This window comes from Betta splendens, chromosome 22 (genome assembly GCF_900634795.4).
Source record: "Betta splendens chromosome 22, fBetSpl5.4, whole genome shotgun sequence".
NCBI lineage: Eukaryota > Metazoa > Chordata > Actinopteri > Anabantiformes > Osphronemidae > Betta > Betta splendens.
In genome coordinates, this window is record NC_040900.2 from 1,866,469 (window position 1) to 1,883,796 (window position 17,328).

The 17,328-nt window shown below is 49.8% G+C and overlaps 1 protein-coding gene across 2 annotated transcripts in view; it reads right to left on the bottom strand.

The window, feature by feature from the left end:
- Positions 1–17,328, bottom strand: part of LOC114848923 (formin-1-like) — a 35,678-nt gene that overhangs the window by 14,185 nt on the left and 4,165 nt on the right. Inside the window, exons 3-10 of one of the 2 annotated variants that reach the window (XM_029139839.3) lie at positions 14,999–15,165; positions 11,036–11,156; positions 10,189–10,250; positions 9,113–9,786; positions 5,362–5,503; positions 2,414–2,501; positions 751–812; positions 175–263 (exon numbers count right to left, since the gene is read on the bottom strand). In XM_029139839.3, the coding sequence (XP_028995672.1) occupies positions 175–263; positions 751–812; positions 2,414–2,501; positions 5,362–5,503; positions 9,113–9,786; positions 10,189–10,250; positions 11,036–11,156; positions 14,999–15,165 (1,405 nt within the window). Of the gene's footprint in view, positions 1–174; positions 264–750; positions 813–2,413; positions 2,502–5,361; positions 5,504–9,112; positions 9,787–10,188; positions 10,251–11,035; positions 11,157–11,246; positions 13,607–14,998; positions 15,166–17,328 lie in introns of those variants that run through there. The other variant, XM_029139841.3, reaches the window with a different exon arrangement.

Below are 17,328 nucleotides of genomic sequence, written 5' to 3' on the forward strand. Positions count from 1 at the left end.
TGGTGAAGCGATGTTCATTAATGCAGACGCACGCACGCACGCACGCACGCACGCACGCACGCACGCACGCACGCACGCAAAAGGCTGTGGAGTTTTGTTCCATGTGGCTCTAAATGAGCTAATGCACAAAATGATGCAAATAAATGTGAGCTCAGAAGCAGAAGATGAACTCACTGCTCAGGTTTGTCCAGCAGTTTGACTTCATCTTCCTTCGCGTTCTCATAATGTTTTGTGATCTTGTCCATCTCATCAGTAGTGGCTCTCTGTCAGGAGACAACAGTCCAGAGTCAGGATGCACAGACGTATTCAAATGTTCACCTGATGTGAAAATACTGCAACTCAACAGTAATAGTAATATTTTCACATACAGTCAAGTCCAAAACAACTCACAGCCCTCGGAAATTCTAGTTACTAAGTTACTTTTAAAAAAAAAAAGTTTTTGAAGTGACACAGGCTTCTAGATAATAAGATATAAGACGATGGAAAAAAAAGATCTTTTATTTAATTTAATTTAATTTAAAATTGCTAGTGGAGGCAATCAAAAAGCTGATCACCAATTACAGGAAGAGTTTGATTGCTGTAATAGACATTAAAGGCTTTTCTATTAATTAATGCTGTTTGATTTAAAGTAACTTTGCCAGGCGTATGAATCATTTCAAGCTCAACTCTACATTAACCAGGTGATTTGATTCATTTCTAATTAAGCCGTCACATTCTCATCCTCTTATGACGTAACCCTTCTCCACTTACGTTTTCATATAAAGCCTCAATGGTCTCCAAATCCACCACAGAGTTGTCCACAGTAAGAACAGCTGCAAGAGTAGAGATGCACAGTCAGCAGTCGTACACACAAAGCTGCAGACCCGGGTTAGATCACAACACAAAGTCATGCCTAACCACTATTTACAGTCACCACATTCAGTCCTAATGCTTTTTAAAGTTGAAAATAGTTTCCACCTTTTTTTAAATGCTTCTGTAGACGTTGCAGTGTCTAAAACAGGGATTGGTCTCCTCAATCTCTGCTTCCAGCTAACAAGGTAATGCTGCACTCTGTTCCCCGTGTCTGGATCACAGAGAGCGCTGGAGGTCCACTTCCTACATCTTATTAGAGTGGATTATTTAGTCCCTCAGCCATGCAGCCGTCAATCACACACCAAAGGGGGCCTGGTCCAGTGTGCACAGGAGCACTCTGATCCGAGGGGAGCCGGATATCTCTCCACACCAGCAGATCAAAGCCTGCTGCCAACCGCCTCACACCCTCTCCTTCCACTTTTCACTCCTGGGGTTTAGTGTGGAGGGGTGTGTGTGGCGTTTGAGAGTGTGTATGCGTGTGTGTGTGGGGGGGGGGGGGCTCCCTTTGCCCTTGAACCACGGTGGCCCTAGCGCTCCCCCAGTCACTCCAGTGGCTCCAGTGACCCCCCTCTCCACCTCGACCAGTGCTGACTTCTCCCCTCCCTCCCGCGTTCTCCCCTCCAGGAGCTCTAATTACATTACATGTCCCATGTCCTTTTAATTTGGCAACAAAGGGGAGGCAAGCAGGCGAGTCCGCGGACCAGAGGCCTTAGAAGCGCTTATTAAGGTGCAGTCCTTCATGGATGTGCAGGCTTTTCTCACTGACAGAGTCACTTACACGAGCTGACAAACTGAAAGAAAGGACTAAAAAGTGGAAGTAAAATGGGCGCCGCGGTGCTGGGTGCCGTTCGGCCCGTGTTGGAGGCGGTTTTATGTGGCAGCGCAGTGTCTGCTAGCTGTGGAAGGTGGTTTTGTACATGCTCAGGTCATTAGCGGGGTGTCAGTCCCATTAGACGTGTGGAAACCGTCACTGGCTACAATAAACAGATCTGCTGGCCGCGTGCTCAGACTGGCAGGCGGCAGCCGCTCTCCACCGCAGCCCCGGACAGGACCGGCCCCGGCCCATCTGCGCTGTCCCCAACGCACTGTGTGTTTACGCAGACGCACACATCTGGAGCAGCCAGCATGTAATCAATCCATATGATTCTGTAGATGAAGGAGATGGCGGCTTGATTTTAAGCAGGCCGACAGAAAGCCTAAAAGTTTGCTTTCATCCCGCTCGCATTTTGACAAATGGAGGCGCTTTCGTTCCCACCGTGGTCACTGGAAAAATCATCCATGTTACACTTCAAGCACAAATGAACCCAAATTTTCTCCTGTTACAAATTAGCAGTTGTCAAAATGCAGAACATTATTCTTTGCTTCAGGGCTCCCCGCACTCTCTCATCTCCATCTGCATTTCATCACGAGTCATCCTGGATTTATTGTCAAACAGGGCTGCAGGGTCAGTTTATTGTTGCAGATTTTAAATAGGAGTTCGTTCCTTGAAAGAGATTAAAATGACATCATGGTGCGCGCCGTCAAGCAGAGCATAAAGCTGACATGAGAAAATAATTTTCACCTTGCTGGATGTCCTTCATCTCCAGATGCAGGCTTGAGATGAGGATGCCAACTGCTTGTGAGCGCTTCCCGTCCAGCAGCTTGATGATCTATAAAACAGAAAACAAATGAAACCAAATCAATATGTTGAAGTGTGAAAACTAATAACTTCTAAATATAAATCTCATATATGCATATTTATAGTCTGAGTTGTCATTTGATATTAAGAAAACAGACATTTAACACAACAGTGTGGCATCAGTTTAATTAATAGACTGTACAGAGAATATTAATGTTCTCTAATGAGCCTCTAAAGTCTCTGCTGGAGTTACAATCACTTTCATTATTCACTTATAATCCAATAAGGAGATGGAGAGAGCTAATTGTCTTAATGAGTGTCTGGTTTAAAAATCACTTCGTCACCTCCCCAGCTGTCAGATAACAGACAATGAGCCACACAAACCAAATGAAGCCCTGGAGCCTGGAAATCACCTGGACCGACACACACATCAACACACGTCTCCATCAGAGCGACGACGAAAACCTGGAAACTCAGCGCGCACACATGGGCCGACTGTCAACCTGCCGCCACCAGGGGGCAAAACAAACAACGTCACGTCGCAGCGAAAGTACAAAGGCCAAGGTTGCACCATAAAAGGACAATCTAGAAGAGCAACGCAGACAGAAGCACTGCTTTTATAACAAACTATAAATTCACAGGATTTTTATTTGTGCTTACACATGGTCACAATTACTTATGACTGAATTAGTTGTAAAGCCAGAGAGCGTTTTGGCAAAGTAAAGCCGCGCTCTAAAAGTTAATGTGTCAGGCTTCTTCATTAGGTATTATGGCGTTGTTGGCTACTGGCAGTGCAGTGGGAGCTGCAGAGCAGGAGCCTTAGAAGTGGGTATTGCATTACAGGGCGTTAGTGGGTGCCATGCTGCTTCCAGCTCTATTACCTGGATCACTAGGGATCTCCCACTCCGACTGCAGGCGGCTGAGAACCAGGCTTTCCCAACACCTCTAATTAACCGCTGTGGACGGGCCGCACTAAAAGCCGCCCAGGAGTCTTTCCCGCTCACTGTGGCTTCAGAACTCACAAATTAGCCTAAGCAGTTAAGTTAATGAGAAAAGACAAGTGATGCTGGACGCTGGCTTTCAGTCACACACGCACGCACGCGACGCCCAGAGCGAACGCCTCCCTCCTGTGGGCAAAACGTGGAACTGACAGAGGAGCGGACGGGGGGAGCGAATAAACCCAGCGACGGTGATGTCAGCGCTGAGCTGCAGCAGGTGATGATGGCGGCGGGCGTCCGACAGCCACACGGGCAGATGTTCCAGTAACAGCTGGACCTCCACTTCCCATCAATACGCACTCAGAGCGGCCCCGGTCTCACCAGCGCTGTTATTTTACACCCACTCGCCCGCGTCACAGTCTGGGACACAAGTATGCCTTTAATAAACGCACTATGACTGCTCAGAGGTCCTTCCCAGAAACTGGTACTGCTGCTGTTTGTGCCATAGCGTGTGCTTTTTGTACATCTGATGGGAATTTGCTGTTTTTAGATTTCATGCTATTCACACTCATTCGTGCTCATCCTTCAATCAATGCAATGACATGCACCTCCCCTCTAACGCTCTAAGCACCTTTTAGCCAGTGAAGCGAAGCCACATGCCCCCGATTACCCCGCCGGTCCGGTCCGGCCCGGCCCGGCCCGGTCTTCCATGTCCTCTCCTTTGCTTTGATATGTTAATGTGGAGGGGAGGGCGCCACACATGACACAGATTACCGCGTCCAGTCCAACCCGGCGCTGCGTGGAGCAGTAGTGGCTCATGTGCATAATGCACACACACATTCCTCGCTCTCGCTGCAGAGCCCGAGGCCGCGTCGGGATCTGGCAACGCTTTCTGAACAAGTGCATAATCAGCGGTGAGGACGTGCTGTCATCGCACACGTGAAGAAGAAGGAGGACGGTAGAGGTGCCGGTCTCTGCTGCACACGCACCGCAGTGAATAATGTCCAACATCCGAATCACCTCCCGATTCACGCGTCCTCGACTCCGGACAGACTAGTCTCCAACTCTGCTCTCATTCCTTCCAACGCTTCCCTCACTCGATGTTCTGCACGGTAACCAGCTGAACTTCTTGGAAACCGGCACCAGCTGGAGATTAAGATTTGTCTCCTCTTAACTGGAAGTGTAAACTTTCAGGCATAAAAAATGATCACATAAACACGTTTCTTTTATTTTGACGACCTTTCCAGGGAGCAGGCTGGAAACAAGCACGGCCTCATTTTCCCTAAACGTAGATTGAGATCCTGGTTATGGCCCATATCTGGGCCATAACCAGGGTTCAATAGTGTTTCATCTCCAAAAGCTGTGCTGTGTGTGACGTTTTCACATATGAATATGTTTAAACAGTCTTTGCAGACAGGAGACGGTCGGCAGGATGTGTCTGACTTGGATCAAATGTTGGACAGTTTGCAGAGTGACCAGACTGAAGATGGTGAGAAGCACACACACACACACACACACACACACACACACACACACACACACACACACACACACACACACACACACACACACACACACACACACACACACACACACACACACACACACACACACACACACGCTCTGGCGCTGAGTGGAGCCTTGGCCGATTGATCAGAATAGGGGATGTGTATAGATTTGGAGGGGACAGTCTGGGACCACGGCTCGGACGCCTGGAGGCAGCCGGGGCGCTGACGCAGCAGCGGCTGCAGCAGGAGTCGCAGGGCTGCAGCATTTGACATGGCAGCAACAAGTGTGTCTTTGGTCGTGGGGGAGCAGAAAATCAATCTGGCCCCAGGCACAGGATTGATAGTCTTTCTGGTTTAATCAAGTACAAACGTTGCAGCACATTCAGATCATTCATGGACAATGCTGCAGAATGGGTCAGTATCAGTCTGAGCAGCGAGTCTGTACCTTCTTAGCTTTGCTTCTCTTCTCGTACGTGTCCGACAGCGGCTTCTTCTTGGGCTGAAGCGTGGCCTTGGAGAAAAGATCCTCAAACTCATTGGCGCTCACGATGTTCAGCTCCTCCAGCGAACCCCACAGTGTGTTGTTGCTGTTACACAGACATAAGTCAGCTCAGTGCAGGTAAGCAAAACACTTCACAGCAGCGAAGGCAGGACGGAGGCTCCCGGACACGACAGGAACACATCCGTTACTGAGCGCTGGATTAGTGGAAACTCGCTGGATCTCTTCTGCCCTGTTCTATTTTCCATTTCATTGTCTGGCTTCAGCATCAGCTTAAAAGAATCTTTGTTTATGAGTGAGGTGAAAAAATACCAGAGGCTTTAGCCCAGTTTCTTCAGGAGCCATTTCCAGTACATGGATAAGAATACGGGACATGAGGTCGTTTAGAAGTTGCTGAGTAACCAGGAAAAAACAAATAAGACAAGAGGCATCTAAAAAATAACTGCTCCGAGCAAACGAACAGCATGATCAATAGACGGGCAAACGAGTATCATCTCCACACGCTCCACACGCCTGATTCACACAGTGAGGTTAACCGTGCAGATTTCAGCCAATGAGAGGTCAGATACCACAAATGAGGCCCGTTCACCGCGACGCTGGGAACCTCGGCACGACACCAGCACTGGCAGATTTACTGTGGCTTAAATACCAGAACAATCAGCTGTGCTGCCAGGGACTCAATTAGGAGCACATACTGTAAAACCAGTCGTTGCTAGTTGCCTCCAACGCTCAGAGTCCGCAGCCAAGAGGCTTTCTGCTGACGCCGTAATGAGACCGTCCCAGCTCCTAAGGCTTCAAACCAACACCAATTTAGCTCGGAAAAGAAAATGACTACAAATAAATTTCCAGGCATGAGCACTTTTTAATTGAGGACATTATGACTGTAACTGGATGTGAATCTCTCTTAAGGCTGCTCCATTTTTTCATGTGGCTTCTCGGAAATGTCGGTTCCCAGTCACGGCTCAGACCCTCACGCCGTTAGCACAGATCACGCAGCTGATCCGCATACAGTTAAACACCTGACCCGTTTAATGCCCCTGACTTGGCCGTTTACGCTTACATTTATAGGGGACCTGAACCCGCTGCAGCGTAAGAGTGGGTCCTCCAGCACCAGAACCACAACTGAGCTTGGCCCACTAATGCCGCCATGGAAATACAAGGCCGTAAAGCTGGAAGCCCGGCACCCGGAGCCAAACAAGCAGTCGCTGTAAATGAGCTGGATAATCCACTCACAGTTACAGCGCGTCTCAGTAGATAAGCAGCGAGGCTTCCTCTGAGATCTACCAAAACGACTACTACAGGAAATACAGGCAACACAAAAACAAGGACATCTAAACAGAGAGATGGCAAATGCACTGTTAGTCATTTTAGCTAGAGATACATAAGACATAAGACACAGACAGCTGGAAAAACACAGCACTGGAAACTGACGGCATTCTGAAACATAATACACATAATTCCAGTCTACTTCAAAGTGGGCACTGCTTCATTTAATTGACATGAACTAAAACTATACTCACTGTAATAGTCTGTGACATTAGAAAAACAGGACCAACGAGGGTGAGTAACATGAACGATCATTAGACTGGGATAATGGTCTAATAATTAGTCCAGGCTGCAAACAAGCCACATTTCATCATCATCCCTCTGAGACTAGAGCCAGAGGTGAGACTAGAGCCAGAGGTGAGACAAGAGCCAGAGGTGAGACAGGCCAGAGTTGAGACTAGAGCTAGAGGTGAAACAGGCCAGAGGTGAGACTAGAGCTAGAGGTGAGACTAGAGCTAGAGGTGAAACAGGCCAGAGTTGAGACTAGAGCTAGAGGTGAAACAGGCCAGAGGTGAGACTAGAGCTAGAGGTGAGACTAGAGCCAGGGGTGAGACTAGAGCTAGAGGTGAGACTAGAGCCAGAGGTGAGACTAGAGCCAGAGGTGAGACTAGAGCCAGAGGTGAGACTAGAGCCAGAGGTGAGACAGGCCAGAGTTGAGACTAGAGCTAGAGGTGAAACAGGCCAGAGTTGAGACTAGAGCTAGAGGTGAGACTAGAGCTAGAGGTGAGACAGGCCAGAGTTGAGACTAGAGCCAGAGGTGAGACTAGAGCCAGAGGTGAGACTAGAGCCAGAAGTGAGACAGGCCAGAGTTGAGACTAGAGCTAGAGGTGAAACAGGCCAGAGTTGAGACTAGAGCTAGAGGTGAAACAGGCCAGAGGTGAGACTAGAGCTAGAGGTGAAACAGGCCAGAGGTGAGACTAGAGCTAGAGGTGAAACAGGCCAGAGGTGAGACTAGAGCTAGAGGTGAAACAGGCCAGAGGGGAGACTAGAGCTAGAGGTGAGACTAGAGCTAGAGGTGAAACAGGCCAGAGGTGAGACTAGAGCTAGAGGTGAGACTAGAGCTAGAGGTGAAACAGGCCAGAGTTGAGACTAGAGCTAGAGGTGAAACGGGCCAGAGGTGAGACTAGAGCTAGAGGTGAGACTAGAGCTAGAGGTGAAACAGGCCAGAGGTGAGACTAGAGCTAGAGGTGAGACTAGAGCCAGGGGTGAGACTAGAGCTAGAGGTGAGACTAGAGCCAGAGGTGAGACTAGAGCCAGAGGTGAGACTAGAGCCAGAGGTGAGACAGGCCAGAGTTGAGACTAGAGCTAGAGGTGAAACAGGCCAGAGTTGAGACTAGAGCTAGAGGTGAGACTAGAGCTAGAGGTGAGACAGGCCAGAGTTGAGACTAGAGCTAGAGGTGAGACTAGTGCCAGAGGTGAGACTAGAGCCAGAGGTGAGACTAGAGCCAGAAGTGAGACAGGCCAGAGTTGAGACTAGAGCTAGAGGTGAAACAGGCCAGAGTTGAGACTAGAGCTAGAGGTGAAACAGGCCAGAGGTGAGACTAGAGCTAGAGGTGAAACAGGCCAGAGGTGAGACTAGAGCTAGAGGTGAAACAGGCCAGAGGTGAGACTAGAGCTAGAGGTGAAACAGGCCAGAGGTGAGACTAGAGCTAGAGGTGAGACTAGAGCTAGAGGTGAAACAGGCCAGAGGTGAGACTAGAGCTGGAGGCGAAACAGGCCAGAGGTGAGACTAGAGCTAGAGGTGAGACTAGAGCTAGAGGTGAGACTAGAGCTAGAGGTGAGACAGGCCAGAGATGAGACTAGAGCTAGAGGTGAAACAGGCCAGAGTTGAGACTAGAGCTAGAGGTGAGACTAGAGCTAGAGGTGAGACTAGAGCTAGAGGTGAGACAGGCCAGAGATGAGACTAGAGCTAGAGGTGAGACTAGTGCCAGAGGTGAGACTAGAGCCAGAGGTGAGACTAGAGCCAGAGGTGAGACTAGAGCTAGAGATGAGACTAGAGCTAGAGGTGAGACTAGAGCTAGAGGTGAAACAGGCCAGAGGTGAGACTAGAGCTAGAGGTGAGACTAGAGCCAGAGGTGAGACTAGAGCTGGAGGTGAAACAGGCCAGAGGTGAGACTAGTGCCAGAGGTGAGGCTAGAGCCAGAGGTGAGACTAGAGCTAGAGATGAGACTAGAGCTAGAGGTGAGACTAGAGCTAGAGATGAGACTAGAGCTAGAGATGAGACAGGCCAGAGTTGGAATGGGACGTACAAGTCTGTGGTGGTTGGCATTTGGGCAGGAGATTCACTCACCACATCTGTTTTCTTTGTAAACTTTATAAAACTATCATAGAAGAAGGAATCAGTCAGTTAGAAATTAAGTGTTCTACATACTTGTTGTCTTGTATCTGTATCCTGGTCCAGTACAGAGGCTTCATGGGACACGCTGGCTCAATCGCAGCCTTTCGTGGGGCCTTCTCCACTTTTTGGCCAAAACCAAAGGCCCCCATCGGGGGAGGAGGCGGTGGGCCACAGCCGGGTGGAGGGGGTGGAGGAGGTGGACCGGCTCCAGGTAGGCCAGGGGGGGGAGGGGGAGGTGGAGGGGGTGGAGGGCCACCCCCGGGCATTGGAGGTGGTGGAGGTGGCGGTGGCGGTGGTGCTCCTGCATTACCAGGCAAAGGGGGAGCAGGGGGCGGTTGTACCGAATGGCCTGGAGGGGGAGGAGGAGGAGGTGGGGGTGGGGGAGGTGGGGGTGGAGTTGGTCCCAGCCCAATAGAATCTAAACTGAGTCTTTTTGGCAGTGTGTGCCCGGGGCTTTGAGTCGCCCCCCCGCCGTCGCCGTCTGGGCTCCTGATGAACGTCTCGCGGTCCGTCTGGATGCCAACAGTGCGACAGGTTCTGGCTCCCGGGTCGTCGGCCGTGGACACAGCCACGTCACGGACTTCCGCGCGCCCCAGTCCGGCGTTACAGGACCTGCCTCCCTGCAGGTTAGTGATGACCCCCTCCAGGTGTGACACTAACACAGCGTGCTCCCCACGCAGCTGGAAGATCTGAAGCTGGAAGTCGGCCTGAACAGCAGGTAGAAAAGACAGAGGAGGAATGTTGGACTGTGTATCGCTGCCCATAGTGAATACTGTGTTTAGTCTGTCACAGTGAGGAAAGAACGGGTCAGCGGTGAATACTATGTTTAGTCTATCACAGTGAGGAAGAAGAACAAACAAAGAGATCACTGCATTTAAAATGCATCATCATTGGATCCAGTTCTGCTGCTGCACGTTTCGTGTTTGCTTGGTGCCATCTGGTGTTCGGGTCCGTCAACTGCGGGGACGGAGGGACATTCAAAGGCCTCACAACTGTAATTGTATTTGCTGCTCACATGCACGAGCTCTCGTCGTGCGTGTGCTGCTCAGATGTCATGTCCAGCCTGACTTTGCTGCTCTCATCACAGTTCAAACCATGGGCTCACTTACATGCATCCGCTCCAGCTCTTCTTTGCTCTCTCTCTTCAGCTGCAGGAGGGCGGCCTGGTGCTCTGAGACATGAGAACAGAGACGGAGGAGCGTGAACACGAAGCCATCGACATATTAATACACTGAGACCCAAGATGTACTACTTGGTGAAATATTCCTATTGTTATGTTTAACGACTATAAAGCTAACGTGTCTAATTGGAGACACACCTGCTTCACTGCTCTTATTAGTGGAAGGACTCTGAAGATGGTGTAAAAGGCTAAATTTACAACTCAACCAACCAGTTTTCACTGTTGAACGAAGTGAAGGTCAGAACTGAATAGTTTCACACGTTAACCCTTTAAAGCAGACGATAACAAAGACTAAAATATGACAAATCACACATTTTCACTAATGTGTTTATCTGTTCAGATTACTTCCCTCATGAATGAAGTCTTATTATACAAATAACAAATAAGTAATCCCGACTCGCTACTATCACACCACATAAACATCCAACAGCTGCTACTGCGCATACTGGAACATGAATAGAACCTTATGATGTTCTAATTTGACCAGTGGTCTTTGAACCTCCTTGTGTGTCCATCCACCTTCAGAGCCACTGATGGCACAAACAGGGCTTGTTGCCCAGACTGCATTAACTAAAGGTGCATCATCCACGCGGCCTCAGTGTGTTTGTAAAGGACACTTTTTATCCTGATGCTAATGTTTAGCTACTGCTCTGTTAGTGGAGCTAATCCACTGCTGAGGCCCGATGAGGACGGAGCCCTGCATGAAAACGGGCCGGTGCACGCGGTGACCAGCATTGGGTTTGTGTAAACACAGCCGTGCTGCGTTCGCTGCTCACCTGCCTCCGTGTACTTCAGCCCCACCTTGTCTTCTTCATCCTTAGGTTTGGGTGGAGGCCACACCGCCTGCAGACGTCCGGGGGTCCGGTCCTCGCTGTCCGCGGGGGACGTGACCTCTGCCTGTGGGAGGAAACGACAACCGTGGTTTTAACAGAACAACACGGTTCTGACCTGAACTGTCCAAACGCATGACGTGCACTCATTACGTACACCGGGTTCTGTGGGACTTTTCAGGTCCTTGCTTGGAGTCTTGGACGCTCTTTCAAAGATCATCCTCAGACTTTCTTTGTCATTCTTGATTTTCTTTTTCACCATCTCTAAATCTACATCATCTGCTTTTTCTTTTTTGACAGCCTTTGGACCGAACAAGCTCTTGAAGGTCTCATAGGCCATGTCTGAGGTTTTCCTTCTCTCGGGGGTGGACGCTGGCGTTTCAGGGCCTGGAGATGTCGCCTCTGAGCTTTTCTTTCGTTCAGGCGTGAATGTGGGAGTTTCCGGACCTGGAGATTTGTTGTCTCCTTTAACCTCGTCTCCATTTTCACCCTCTTTCTTGCTGCCGTGTGAAGCAGCATCCTGTCCGTCATCAGGCGTTCTGGTCTCATCTTGACTGATCTGTTTTATTCCTTTCTTCCTCGACTCTGCAATGGGTTTAGGCTCTGCCTGCTTTTTGAGCGGAGTGCTGGTTCTCTGCTCAGGAAACAGCTTGGCTTTGTTCACAGTCTTCTTCAGGCTCAGAAGGGCCAGGTCCGCATCCTTCTCCCTCTGTTTGATTTCTGACACTGTCTCCCTGTCGTCTCCCACTGCACCTTTCTTCAGCACCCGCAACCCACTGAACAGAGCCGGCATCTGAAAGGCCGGCGGTGAAGCAGGAGCTGTGCCTCTGGACGGAGAGGATGAGACAGAAGAGGGGGGGGGAGGTGGTTCTGGGGCAGGTGGGTTTGTTTCCAGCGTCTTTGCCGGGGTTGTGCTTTGGGAAGAAGGACTGACACTTGGCTGGACGTCTCCTGGGGGCTTTTCGGGAGTGGACGATGGTGAATTAGTCACATCAGCAGAGTCTGGAGTGGAGGAGGACTGGACCGACGGGTCAGAGGTCCTGGGGCTGGAGGGAGCAGCTGAGGACAGGGACGCTTGTCTGCAGAGAGGCCTCTCACTGCCGCCGTCAGGCGTTGGTCCTTGATCCCCTGCGTCCTCCTTCGTATTATCGGCCGCAGCGGCACCAGGATCAGGTCCAGAAACTACAGCGGGAACCGGCTGGGAACAGTCTATTCCCTCACCCTCACCGGTGTCGCCCGTTCCTACATTTTTACTGTCATCTGCCCTCGTGCCTGATGCTTCTGCTTCTACCGATGCTGTGCTGCCGTGTCCTCTTTTAGAAAACAAGGAGACCCGTGACGTCCTGCTGACAAACCTGCTTGAGTATAGAATAGCTTCTATGCGGGACCTCTCTGTGAACTTGTGTGTTCTAAACACAGGCACCGTGTGCGCGGCCTCTGCAGCAGGGTCATTATTTAACTCCTTGCTCTCACTGAGGTCCGCTGTCCTGTCGTCCTCCTCACATAACATGGACTTCCTGGTACCGCTCAGCGTCTCAGACAGACTTGCCTCCTCTTCCTCCGGGTCACTATGCGTTTCCACCCTAGTGACCTGGACCAGATCTAGGTCAGCTGAGGCTCCTGCAGATGCGTTACGTTGTGACTCCGCCCTCCGCCTCCTCTCTCCATCATCAGCTGGACCATCTTCAGGAGGAGGACTCTCTCCATCCGGGAGCTCCTTGAACGACGTGAGCACGGGCGCCTCCGTGTCCTCGGAAGAAGTCCGGTCTCGGGTGAAGAACCCGCTGAAGGCGTTCCGTAAAGAACCAGCTGCTTGCTTCCCCTGATCGTCCGAGTTGGAACTTGCACTGGCCATTACTGTTCCGGGTGAAGCGAGAAGCAGTTTTCACCAGTGTGTTTAGTGCCCAGCTCCACTGGACCACGTCTCTGTTCCACCTCCACCGATGCTGGGAACAAAACGCCTTTGTGTGGACAAATCTGCCCGGCTCCTCTTACCTTCACCAGGAAAGAACCAGCTCCAACTGCATTACTCTGTAATCGTGCTCAGTGACCCATAAACAGGAAGTAGTGAACAGACTTTCACTGTGTGGCATAAAGGCTGTTACTGGCAGCGTGTTCTCACTGGTACAGGTCTCGTCCTCCACACAAAGGTTCCCATGACGCTGCAAATGAATCCGAGCTGCTCAGTGGCTGGAAAGGCGTCCTGCCGTAATCTCCCTGAGAGCAGAGTTCACCTGCCTTTCACCAAAGCCCTTCCACTCAACGGAGCGCTGTAATCCATCGGGTCGCGGGCTTTGCTTCAGCAAACGTTGCTTCTAGTTTGGGCCTGTTTTCAGCAGGACTGCAGTTGTGTGGGGGAAAAACACTCGGGTTGAAAAGGGGAAACTGTGTTTCACTGGTCTGCCCAGTCTGGAGACGCCTCCTGTGACGGCAGGCCCTCCCTTACTGGGAGGGGACCAGTGCAGCGCGGCACCACAGGTGTCCGGTTACCTCCGCTCGCTTCCGCAAAATGGCTGCTGAGGTGGAGCGAACACGGAGTGGGTGACAGGTGGAGCGCTGCAGAGCTCCACCAAACCAGTAAACAGGGCTTTACAAGACGCGATTGAGCAGCCTCACACCAGCCACATGTGCTAAGATGCTAACAAGAGCGATTAGCAGCTCGTGAGCAGTCAGACAAACTGGCCTGGATCCAGCTGCTGTAGTAACAATGGGGAACTTACCTGAAGCATGAAAGTCAACACTGATTCAAGTAGGAGGGTTAGACGTTTACTTTAAAATGGTCAAGTTAAAGTATAGCTCTGCACTTTAGCCTTTGGAGGCCTTATTTACCACAGTCCTTTGATGGTCCTCAGAGTACACTGCCAGCATTTCAAAATAAAATTCTTATCGTTTTATGCAGTTTAATGATAACAATATGACATTAAAGCATAAAGAGCTTCACAAATAATTTCATAATAAGTGTAGTATTTATTTTTTATAATTTAATGTTAGAAATGTTAAAAACTTTTTTCTTTTTATTAGACTAAGGATAACTTGTTCACTCATGAAGGAACCATGATGGAAGCGCAGACCTGTGGCTGCGGTTCAGAGCTGTGGTGTTTCATACACATAAAACCTTTTAATGACTGAGAATGCTGACTGACAGGTTGTACTGTGAACTAATATCTGGGCCCAAGATCTGCTCACGTGCTGCTGAAAATCATTATATCTGCACTGTCATCACTTCTCTCACTTTTTTCACATGTTTCCGTATACTAGGATGACATGTACCATTGTTTTTAACAGCAAGATGTTGACAAGTTGGTGAAGTTTGTGTTTCTGTGGAGGCTAGCCTCTGTACAGGTATGTCAACACACCAAGAGTCAGACCAGTTATGATGTCTTTAGAGAACATAATATGATGCATGACTTGTGCTAATTCTTAACCCGCCTAAAACCGCACCCAAGTAAACATCTCCACTGCCACTGGAATCTGGACGAACCCATAACGTTGTTTCATTAAATGATTTAAAGTTGTGCTTAACACCGTGGTTAAAGCCTACTCACACCTTGCAACAAATAATACCTTGTTTGTTGGAGGCTGTTGTGAAGGACATGCAGCTAGTACTTTACACAAGGATTACACAGAATACATCCATGCTCCGTGACTCAAACTAATCTCTGTACTGTGAAGCAAATAACAAAGTCTACAAACGCGAGGGCGGTTTTCATGCTCTGACACTGGAGGTATCGGTGGAATGATGTTTTGGCTTAGAACCCATGTCTAGAATCTATGACCTGCTAATCCATCTCCAGGAATGTGATCAGGTGCTTAAATGCTTGTGTGGTGGGAAAGAGAGGGAGAGAGAGAGAGAGAAACGGAGCCACAGAATACCAACTTTAACCTCACAAGGGTTTGTGGGGCCCTCACCGTGCACTCCAGCTTGGGATAGTAGGGCGTGTCCCCCATGATGTCATCCTCGGGCGGCGTGATGCGAAGGAAGTCCAGGTGATCTGGACGTGGGACACGAGACAGAGGCTCCTGAGGGTCATCGCCATCCAGCATCCAAATATCATCCTGGCGCAAGAGGGAATCCTCTGAAATAACACACAAACTCCATAAGCTCAGGGTAATTATCACCACGGTGGTGAAATCAGAGAAATGACAGGACCAAAACAAACAGTGCAACAGGTTTTATCTGGTGAGCCGGAAGCAGGGATCGGAACGCGTTAGCATCAGACCGGCACAGACCCCTGTTTGGCTGCAGCCTCAGGGCACGCTGCTATTTTTATCACACTTAGCTGCCCCTGTTTCCCTCATCAGGTCCAGCAGAAAGCCACCGTGATCCAATAGAGACAAATGGCTGAGGAGCTCAAAAGCAAACGCTGTGAAATATTGATTGGAGACACGGCTGCTTTAACAAAGCGCCGAGTGATTGCGCTGCACTAACATTAGCTGCATTGCATATAATCACAGTACGGACGTCAGTAACCCTGTTGGTTTAGTCGGCATAATGAGTGGACACAGATTTAGTCATGGAGAGACTGCCTCCTTTTGTCCAGGCTCTCATACGCTCTGTGTAATTAACTTCACCCCAAGAAACACAGAGGAAACGAGCAGTACTTGGACCGAAACACCAGCATCTCCTCCACATCTGTGCTGTTTGTGCTGCCATGTGATTGGCTGGATTCAGTCTATGCATCTAAGAGCTCCTGGTCTTTGATATTTATTGCTCAGTGACATAATGCAGATACGCCTGAACCTGCAAAACCCTCCGTCTGCCCTGAAATAAATCCCATGGTACCGACACAGTCCAGACAGCTTCAAAGGCTCACATGTAGCAGAGGAGGATGCTTTTTACCCTGATTCCTGCTTCGTCTGTCTCAAAAGAGACAAAAAAACGAGAAAGGAAAAGCACTAATTAAGAGATACGGGTGCACGTGGTGGCAGAGAGGTAAAATAACACAACGGAGAGAAAGTGACACACCTTGATTTGCTGCAGCTGTTAGACAACGCCTCAACCTGTTTATGCAGAGTTATAGGAAAAAAAACATTCATGCTATAGTCCAACATGAAAAAATACCCCATAACCTCAGAGTTAGAATTCCTGTTAAATAGACTCCAAGAGGCTGAGTGTCAAGAACACATGAAATGAACTGGGCTTCACTGAAAAATCAAAGATCAGTGCTTATAAGACAGCAGCAGCGCTGCGGTTCCGTTATCTGGGACTGAGGCAGCAGAAAAGGCAGGATTAGATTAATAACTCTTCATTATGATAATGCTGTGCTGCACGGTCCCCGCAGTGGGAATCGCTGACTGCATGCTGGGACGCTTCCAAGTGCAGAGAGCCCAGTCAAAGCCAAGGAACTACTGGCCACAAACGGCTGAGTCCAGGTGGAAAAGGTAAAAACTGAAGAAGTGGGCGTTTGTAATTTGTTCCTTCGTGCCTCACTGAGCCTCCGACCCGATGATTAAAGCACCTCCAGGGCCTGTTTCTGCCAGTTACCTTTAAACGGACAGTGTGTATGTGGTGAGCCACACCGCCACCGTCTGGCCAGGACACGGAGGGAAAAGGCCTCCGTGTAGGTAAACACAACACACACACACACAACGGTGAAGCTCCGATCTCTGACGGCAGAGTGGAGTTATGTGCAACGCTGCAGAGCTGAGTGTTCATGGAGGAACTGTGGGATGCATTAGGTAATGAGGGCACCGCATCAGCTGACTTATCGCTCTCCAACGTGCACACGCACACACACACACACACACACACACACACACACACACACACACACACACACACACACACACACACACACACACACACACACACACACACACACACACACACGCACGCACGCAGCCGCGCCTCTGGGGAACACTGTGCTCTTATTGTCATTTAATCCGTGCCCCGGCTGCTCTGAACGCTGAGGCTGAACCCATAACAGTCACACAGACAGATGTGCTTTAAGAAGCACAGTTTATGCCCTGAATGGACTAAAACATCGAGTTTGTCCTAAATGAGCCACCGTAAACCTAAACCCTCATCATCCAAGTGCAGGAAGTGGGCCATGTGGCACGATGGGAACATCTGGCCTCACAGTTACAGAAATGACCCTGCTTATTCTGCACCACTTTGCTCCGCAGGCGCGTTTGCTGTGTGTGGAAGTGTGTCCGCCGGTGCCGGGACCCTCTGTGCGTTACACGTTCAGTGAGTAGGAGCCATCTGCAGTGTGCAGCAGCTCAGACACAGGCCTGGA